The sequence below is a fragment of the Clinocottus analis genome, unplaced genomic scaffold (genome assembly GCF_023055335.1).
Source record: "Clinocottus analis isolate CAN_PGR_092001 unplaced genomic scaffold, fCliAna1.0.p SCAF_84, whole genome shotgun sequence".
Classification (NCBI taxonomy): domain Eukaryota; kingdom Metazoa; phylum Chordata; class Actinopteri; order Perciformes; family Cottidae; genus Clinocottus; species Clinocottus analis.
The window spans coordinates 5,001-14,907 of NW_027176245.1; the positions used below are offsets into that span (position 1 = coordinate 5,001).

At 47.5% G+C, this 9,907-nt stretch overlaps 1 protein-coding gene across 1 annotated transcript; it reads left to right on the forward strand.

Moving 5' to 3' along the window:
• Positions 1 to 1,449: 1,449 nt before the first annotated feature.
• slc35d3 (solute carrier family 35 member D3) lies at positions 1,450 to 9,907 on the forward strand. The gene is made up of 4 exons (XM_068568883.1): positions 1,450 to 1,689; positions 3,860 to 4,070; positions 7,269 to 7,426; positions 8,594 to 9,907. The coding sequence occupies exons 1-4, from the start codon at positions 1,465 to 1,467 to the stop codon at positions 9,305 to 9,307; spliced, it is 1,308 nt and encodes a 435-aa protein (XP_068424984.1). The 5' UTR covers positions 1,450 to 1,464; the 3' UTR covers positions 9,308 to 9,907.

The following is a 9,907-nucleotide window of genomic DNA, read 5'->3' on the forward strand; positions in this document are numbered from 1 at the left end:
AAGGAGTGGTTTGTCCCTCACAGGGACCCTTACTACTGAACATGGACCAAAGAAGGAGTGGTTTGTCCCTCACAGGGACCCTTACTACTGAACATGGACCAAAGAAGGAGTGGTTTGTCCCTCACAGGGACCCTTACTACTGAACATGGACCAAAGAAGGAGTGGTTTGTCCCTCACAGGGACCCTTACTACTGAACATGGACCAAAGAAGGAGTGGTTTGTCCCTCACAGGGACCCTTACTACTGAACATGGACCAAAGAAGGAGTGGTTTGTCCCTCACAGGGACCCTTACTACTGAACATGGACCAAAGAAGGAGTGGTTTGTCCCTCACAGGGACCCTTACTACTGAACAGTACCTGTTCAGAAAAAAAACAATATTTATAAACTATATATGTATGTATGTTAACTTGTTGTTATATTGTTCTGATAACATTACAGTAAAAGCTGCAATACACTAGTTTTTACTTCATTATTGAATTTGGCCATAATGCCATTACTCATGTTCATGTGTTCACCTTTGCCCCGCCCCCTGGCCTCATGCAGTTTAACCCTTTAACTCTGGGCTGTGATTGGCCGCTGCAGCCTGAAGCAGAGCAACAGAGGAACAGAGCTGTGACATGAGGACACGAGCTGGTAGGAGAACATGTGATGACACATGTAGTGTATTAAACAATGAAACCATAACATATCTATAACTTCCTGATGTGTTCGGCTCACAGGCCGCGACGGAGCTAAAGTTTAATTCAGCTGTAAGTTTCATTGATTATTATTCTATTTTTTGTTGTGTTTGAAGTTCATGACTTTATGGTCAGCCCCCCCCCCCCCCTCCCCCTCCCTCGGGTTCACAGCTAAAAGCCGCTGCGGCAAAATGTCTCCTTCCTGTCGGCGCCGTCAGAGGACGAGCTCCCTCCTCTGCTCCTCCGCTGCTGCTCCAACACTGCAGCTGCTGCTGGAAGCGCCTCACCTCCTGCTGCTCCTGCTGCTCCTGCTGCTGCTGCTGCTCCTGCTGCTGCTGCTGCTGCTCCTCCTCCTCTTCCTCCTCCTCCTCTCAGTTTTATGGTGTTCTCTTTGGAACAAGTAATAACGACGCGAGTGGAAACTTATCATTTTATTGTTTTTTTTGTTCGCGCTGAAGCTGCAGTTTGAACCCAGAGGAGCGGGTCTCCTGCTGTGCTGCTCCTGGTCTCACTTTCTCATGTTCCTCCCCTAACCCCCCCCCCCCCCTCCCTCCTCCCCCGCTCCTCAGACCCTCTCCTCTAACCCTGACTCTCCTCCTTTCTTTCCTCCCGGGTCTCGTGCGTCGCGGCTGTGCGTAAAACCCGCGCGCCGTCTCTCTCTCTCTCTCTCTCTCTCTCTCTCTCTCTCTCTCTCTCTCTCTCTCTCTCTCTCTCTCTCTCCCGCCCTCCCGGCCCCGGCTCAGCCTCCCGTGCCCCCCGCATGAGTCCGCGTCTCGCTCGCCGCCATGGAGGTGTTCAAGAGCCGCTTCTTGGGGATCGGCGTGGCCGTGGCGCACGGCGTGTTCTCCGGCTCGCTGAACATCCTGCTGAAGTTCCTCATCAGTAATTACCACTTCAACTTCCTGACGCTCATCCAGCTGCTGACCAGCAGCACGGCGGCGCTGACGCTGGAGCTGCTGCGGCGCCTCGGGAAGGTGTCGGTGCCGCCGTTCAGCCTGCAGCTGTCCAAGGTAAAGAGGATCTTCTGCACGAGGAGCTCTTCATGCGCAGCTCGGGGTCACAACTTCTGTCTTCTGGAGAGAGCATTTACATACTTGTACTCGTGTATATGAATAGACATTTATACGTAAATATATATGTTCAGCCACAAAATGTGATCACAAAAAAGAAAAAAACCTCATGCAACTTAATTTTTTAATTGATTTTCTAGATATGCATAAAGAAAAGATGTGTAGATACATGTGCACACAATCCTACTAATATTAATACCTGCACATCCTCATACAACTCAATAATACACAATATAATAATCTCTCTTTCTCTCAGCACCTTGTCATGGAACCAGGCTGAACAGATATTTATATCTGCACAAGTATACAAGTATATAAGTATTTAAGTATATAAGTACTCTCTCCAGAAGCCAGAGAGAAGTTATGATTCTCCAGCTAAACATGAAAAGCTTCCATTTCATACAGAATATTAAAAGATGAAGTAATAACTTAAGCTGTGTATCTGTGACGGAGGAGAAGAATCATCGACGTGAATATTGTGTATTTAATGTGTAGAAATACAGTGTGAACTGGTTAAAGGGTGTTTTCCTGCTACTGACAGTGATTGATGGATTGACTGATTGATTGACTGATTGATTGACTGACAGGATCATTGATCTGCTGAGTCGCTGATTAACTGAAATGATTCATTAACAAAATCTCTTTTGCCAAAACGCACATCAAGCTGAACAGGAAGTGACCATATATGGGCTGAGGAGGGACGTAAACGTCAACCTGTCAATCACCTTGTAGCCCCGCCCCTAAAGCGTCCCCTTATTATGGTCTGTTTGACTCTAACAGACCATGAAGCACTAAATGAACATCATGCTGTATAGAAGAAGACTAGAAACTAGAGATTGAGACATAAACTCATGTTTACAATGTTTACTGAGGGAATACATCAAGAGAGAAGTAGAGTCACTTATATAGACTTCTATACAACCAGAGGAGTCGCCCCCTGGTGGTCAGGAGAGAGAATGCAGCTTTAACACATGAAGCATAGACTTCTATACAACCAGAGGAGTCGCCCCCTGGTGGTCAGGAGAGAGAATGCAGCTTTAACACATGAAGCATAGACTTCTATACAACCAGAGGAGTCGCCCCCTGGTGGTCAGGAGAGAGAATGCAGCTTTAACACATGAAGCATAGACTTCTATACAACCAGAGGAGTCGCCCCCTGGTGGTCAGGAGAGAGAATGCAGCTTTAACACATGAAGCATAGACTTCTATACAACCAGAGGAGTCGCCCCCTGGTGGTCAGGAGAGAGAATGCAGCTTTAACACATGAAGCATAGACTTCTATACAACCAGAGGAGTCGCCCCCTGGTGGTCAGGAGAGAGAATGCAGCTTTAACACATGAAGCATAGACTTCTATACAACCAGAGGAGTCGCCCCCTGGTGGTCAGGAGAGAGAATGCAGCTTTAACACATGAAGCATAGACTTCTATACAACCAGAGGAGTCGCCAGGTCCAATACGTATTATTCTATCATACAATAGAAATATAATTTGACCAAATATGTGCAACAATATATTTGTCAGTTATATTTTGTTTTTTATTTGATTAATTTTCCTTCAGTGTTTTTACAATGAACGTTATAACCTCAGAGAGCCATCAACGTGTGTGTGTGTGTGTGTGTGTGTGTGTGTGTGTGTGCGTGTGCGTGTGTGAGTGTGTGAGTGTGTGAGTGTGTGTGTGTGTGTGTGTGTGTGTGTGTGTGTGTGTGTGTGTGTGTGTGCGTGTGAGTGTGTGATTGTGTGTGTGTGTGAGTGTGTGTGTGTGTGTGTGCGTGTGCGTGTGTGAGTGTGTGAGTGTGTGTGTGTGTGTGTGTGTGTGTGTGTGTGTGTGAGTTTGTGAGTGTGTGTGTGTGTGTGTGTGTGTGTGTGTGTGTGTGTGTGTGTGTGTGTGTGAGTGTGAGTGTGTGTATGTGTGTGTGTGTGAGTGTGTGTGTGTATGCTTGTGTAAGGGACATTGTGGGGACCATCCACCACTCCGGGGACTTTAAATGAATCTTCTCTCCTCGATGTGACTCTCACAGTTCAGAAACCTGTTTTCTGGTTTCTTGGGTCACGGGTTCAAGTCCCTCCAGGAATTGACCGGCGCGCTCCCGGGTTGTGTGTGTGTGTGCAGGAGTTCGGGCCGGTGTGCGTCCTCTCCACGCTGCAGTCCACGCTGACGCTGTGGTCTCTGCGCGGCCTCAGCCTGCCCATGTACGTGGTGTTCAAGCGCTGCCTGCCGCTCTTCACGCTCAGCATCGGCGTGTGCGTGCTGAGGAACGGCGTGCCGTCCGTGGGCGTGGTCGTCGCCGTCATCATCACCACCGGGGGCGCCGCGCTGGCCGGTAAACGCTCTCACACCTCTGGCTTCCTTCTGCAGCTTCCTCCCATTTTGCGCATTTGGGGCTTTTTTTAACCTCATCAGCATCGAGCCTCCAGAGACTCATCGTCACAAAATATATACTTCTATATTATTTTATTATCTCTGCAACCACCTGCTTGTTTGACTTCATTTAAATGGCTCCAGCACCGTGACGCTCGTGAGAAGAGACATGTGGTTTAAACTAAATTTAAGTAACCATTAAGTTTAAATATTTAAGTAAACGCTGTGACTTGCAGCGGCGATCGTAACAGTTTTATGACTGAAACTTCTTCTTAACACAACAATGTTTTGTTTTATTGTGATTATTGTTGCAGCGTCTGATTCTTTAGCTCCTAATCTTTCCATAAAGGTGTGTTATTAGTGTGTGTTGTTGTTCAGACTCGGCCTCATATCATGCTGCATGTTCATAGTTATGATCACAATATGGTGTAAAGGAGATTTTTTTGAAAATATACATTTTATTACCAAGAAAATTCTGATTCATATAAAATAACAGAAGTATTACTGGTGTGGGTTCGTGGGACTGGAGAGCGAGGACAAGAGGTGCAGCTGTTGAAATAGAGAATCGACTGTTCGGTAAAAGAAGAAGCAGAGATTTGTTCTTCCTGGTCCTCGCTGGCGCCTACATTACCCACAATGCACCTTGCAGTCGGTTCAGAGATGTGTGAGCGGCTCGTCTTCACGGTGAACTCAACGTATTGATTCCTGCTCCCGTGAAGATCCTTTAATCCCGTTTCCCATCAGGAGCTTTTCTTCTTCCATTACTGCTAATGACCCTGAAGTCATGAACAGAGAGGAAGTCGCCTCCAGATGATCTACTTCCTGGATCCATCTCTGCAGGAAGTGAAGCGTGAAATGAGCAGAATATGAATCTAATGGACTGAGTCATCATTCTGGCTTTAATCTCGCTGATCATCTGGTTTTCAGGCTTTGGGGGAAAGAAAATGTTTCTTAAAAGAATTCAGCTGAAAAATCATAAATCATGAATTTGTTTTAACAGATTTCATGAGAGCTTCCATCCAAGTGAAGACGCTGACTTCATTAACAATGAAACACGATCCATAACTCCTGCTGTTGTTATGAATGATCTATGATCTATTATTATTATCTATAATCTATCATCTACAAATCTATAATCTATAATCTACTATTATCTATAATCTATCATCTATTATTTATAATCTATCATATATTATTATCTATAATCTATCATCTATTATCTATAATCTATCATCTATTATTATCTATAATCTATCATCTATTATTTATAATCTATAATATATTATTATCTATAATCTATCATCTATTATCTATAATCTATCATCTATTATTATCTATAATCTATCATCTATTATCTATAATCTATAATATATTATTATCTATAATCTATAATCTATTATTATCTATCATCTATTATTATCTATAATCTATCATCTATTATCTATAATCTATAATATATTATTAGCTATAATCTATAATCTATTATTATCTATAATCTATTATTATCTGTAATCTATCATCTATTATCTATAATCTATAATCTATTATCTATAATCTATCATCTATAATCTATAATCTATCATCTATAATCTATAATCTATAATCTATTATTATTATCTATAATCTATCATCTATTATCTATAATCTATCATCTATTATTTATAATCTGTATTACTGATCAGAACCGACTCGACCAACGAACCGCCTGAAAAGAACCGAACCCACAACGTCCTCACTTCCTGTCTGTCGCTCCGCTCTCATTGGTTCAGAAGGTTCAGATCTTTAGAAACACAAAACCTCCATTTGCTCAACCGGCCGCTCGCTGCACTGCAGAGAGAACCAGGAACCAGGAAACAAGGAAACCAGGAACCAGGAAACAAGGAAACCAGGAACCAGGAAACAAGGAAACCAGGAACCAGGAAACAAGGAAACCAGGAAACCAGGAAACCAGGAAACAAGGAAACTAGGGAACAAGGAAACCAGGAAACAAGGAAACCAGGGAACCAGAAACAAGGAACTAGGGAACCAAGGAACCAGTAAACAAGGAAACCAGGAAACTAGGAAACAAGGAAACAAGGAAACCTGGGAACCAAGGAAACAAGGAAACCTGGGAACCAAGGAACCAGAAAACAAGGAAACCAGGAAACAAGGAAACCAGTAACCAGTAAACAAGGAAACCAGGGAACCCGGAAACAAGGAAACTAGGGAACAAGGAAACCAGGAAACAAGGAAACCAGGAACCAGTAAACAAGGAAACCAGGGAACCAGGAAACAAGGAAACTAGGGAACAAGGAAACCAGGAAACAAGGAAACCAGGAACCAGTAAACAAGGAAACCAGGGAACCAGGAAACAAGGAAACTAGGGAACAAGGAAACCAGGAAACAAGGAAACCAGGGAACCAGAAACAAGGAACTAGGGAACCAAGGAACCAGCAAACAAGGAAACCAGGAAACTAGGAAACCAGGAAACTAGGGAACTAGGGACCAGGAAACCGTTTCCTCTGGACTGTTCCCAGCAGCTTGATCCACGTGTGCGGCAGCAGGACATCAGGATACTTGATAGCAGATTTTTCTTAATGGGTTCGATTTTGTGAAAACCAGAAAATCCCCAGAGCGCACTCAGGGACTCGTCTTCATCTTCGTCTTCGTCGGACAAACATGAAGATAGTTTTTAAATCTTTGATCCAGACACATTCAGTGTTTTTAGTGCGGGCAGAAGTTTCCTAAAATAAAACAGGATTAATTCTTCCTCCCTCGTCTTCCTCACTGCTTCTCTTCATCTCTCCTGATTCTCCACCTTCGCTCGCCCACTCGCTCTCCAGGTTTAATCATCGGGTGAACCAATCAGACGCAGAGCCAGATGCTCGCTGTTTAATTATCAAGCCGAGCAAACGGTGGACGGATTAGTGGAGACGCACAACGCAGCTGGAACACACAACTACACACAACTACACACAACTACACACAACTACACACAACTACACACAACTACATGAGGGGAAAGAACCCAAGAACCCAAACATCTGGTTCTCAAACGAGTCAGCTGGGAGGAACCAAAGCGACTCCAGAATAACCCTCCTCCCCCCCCTCCCTGTCTGCCCCCCCCCCTCTCTGTCTCCCCCCCTCCTCCCCCCCCCCCCCCCTCACCCCTCCCCTTCAGGTGCGGGCGACCTCACCGGCGACCCCTTCGGCTACGTCACCGGCGTGCTGGCGGTCGTCATCCACGCCTCCTACCTGGTTCTGATCCAGAAGACCAGCCTGGACAGCGAGTACGGGCCGCTCACGGCGCAGTACGCCATCGCCATCATGGCGTCCCCGGTAAGGCCGGGGGTTCGATTCCCGGAGCCTGAAGGGAAGTTTCTGTCTTCGTCTGAAACACCTTCTTCTTCTTCTTCTTCTTCTTCTTCTTCTTCTTCTTCTTCTTCTTCTTCTTCTTCTTCTTCTTCTTCCATCGTCTGCAACTCGTTTTCCTGTTTTCCTTCTTTCCTTCTTTCTTTCTTTCGTTCTCTTTTCTTCTCTCTGGACACTAACAACGGTCTCCTGAATGAAAGTCTTGTGTTTTTCAATCAAAGGACGTTGATTAAAAATCTTCCACTCGTCTCTCTCTTCACCCTCCTCTTCATCATCCTCTTCGTGGTCCTCTTCATCATCCTCTTCATGGTCCTCTTCATCATCCTCTTCATGGTCCTCTTCATCGCCCTCTTCATGGTCCTCTTCATCATCCTCTTCATGGTCCTCTTCATCGCCCTCTTCATGGTCCTCTTCATCCTCCTCTTCACCCTCCTCTTCATGGTCCTCTTCACCCTCCTCTTCATCATCCTCTTCATGGTCCTCTTCATCGCCCTCTTCATGGTCCTCTTCATCATCCTCTTCATGGTCCTCTTCATCGCCCTCTTCATGGTCCTTTTCATCCTCCTCTTCACCCTCCTCTTCATCCTCCTCTTCATGGTCCTCTTCATCCTCCTCTTCACCCTCCTCTTCATCCTCCTCTTCATGGTCCTCTTCACCCTCCTCTTCACCCTCCTCTTCACCCTCCTCTTCATCCTCCTCTTCATCCTCCTCTTCACCCTCCTCTTCACCCTCCTCTTTACCCTCCTCTTCACCCTCCTCTTCATCCTCCTCTTCACCCTCCTCTTCACCCTCCTCTTCATCCTCCTCTTCACCCTCCTCTTCACCCTCCTCTTCATCCTCCTCTTCATGGTCCTCTTCACCCTCCTCTTCATCCTCCTCTTCACCCTCCTCTTCACCCTCCTCTTTACCCTCCTCTTCACCCTCCTCTTCATCCTCCTCTTCATCCTCCTCTTCACCCTCCTCTTCACCCTCCTCTTCATCCTCCTCTTCATCCTCCTCTTCATCCTCCTCTTCACCCTCCTCTTCATCCTCCTCTTCATCCTCCTCTTCACCCTCCTCTTCATCCTCCTCTTCACCCTCCTCTTCACCCTCCTCTTCATCCTCCTCTTCATGGTCCTGACCTCTGACCCCCAGGTGCTCCTGGTGTGCTCCCTCATCTCCATGGACAGCATCAACATGTGGTCGTACGAGGGCTGGCGTGACCCCCACATCACCGTCATCTTCGTCTTCTGCGTCTTCATCGGCTGCGCCATGAACTTCACCACGCTGCACTGCACCTACATCAACTCCGCCGTCACCACCAGCTTCGTGGGCGTGGTGAAGAGCATCGCCACCATCACCGTGGGCATGCTGGCGTTCAGCGACGTGTCGCCCACGCGGCTGTTCGTCGGCGGCGTGGCGGTGAACACCGTGGGCTCCGTCACCTACTGCATCGTCAAGTACTTCGAGACCAAGAAGCAGAGCCTGTACGAGGACCTGGAGGAGGCCGGCGGCAAGGACGGAGCGGCGCCGCCGCCCGCAGAGGCGCCGCCTCTGAACGGCGCCGCGCCCGCCGCCGCCACAGGATCCGATCCGGGACTGGCGGAGACGGAAGGAGGGTCAAAGGAGGCGGTGGCGAACGGAGAGGCGTGGACAGGAGACGGAGGGGCGGGGCCGAACTCCAGAGTCATGACGGAGAAGGAGGCGCTGGAGATGCAGAGGGAGCACCTCCACCGCGAGAACGCCGCCGCCGCCGCCGCCGGGCAGTCGCTCAGCGACAGCTACGTCGGGGTGTGGCGGTCCATCAGACACCTGCAGTTCACCAAGAAAGACCCTTTGATTGACAACATGGAGCAGCAGAGTCCGTGAGGGCGGGACCAGCAGCCGGGGCCGAAGACACCAACCAATTAGAGGATTAAAAAAAAAAAAATGTTGTGAACATGCTGCATAAACCACAGAAGAAGAAAAAAAGAGACTTGAAACACAGACTGCCGCCACCAGAGGAGGCGTGCTCGCTGCTGGAAAAAGCTAGCTGGGAGCCGAGCTATTTGTTTACGAGGAGAAATAAACCCATAAATACAAGAAGAGGAAACAGGATGAGGTGTTCAGGGACAAGCTGCCAGATAAAGCTGTGGCTCCGGACACGTCGCCGCCGTGCAGCATGATTCAAACAGCCGGCTGATCGTAGGAAAAAAAAAAAAAAAAAACGTTTTGTGAAAACGGTTTCTGTGTCCGTCACCTGAACCTCACGGCTGGAATCCTGGCTTCTGATTGGCTGGAGCGTCTTAAAGCCTTCGTGATGCGCACGTGCGTCAGATATCGGGTTCACTCGCCTGTGGGAAGCATGCGCCGGTTCGGTCTGGTCGGTTTCCACCGTCACGCGATGTGACTGGTGCCACTCACCATCACATTAGCATAGCTTAGCATAAAGACTGGGAGCAGGGGAAACAGCTAGCCTGTGCTCTGTCC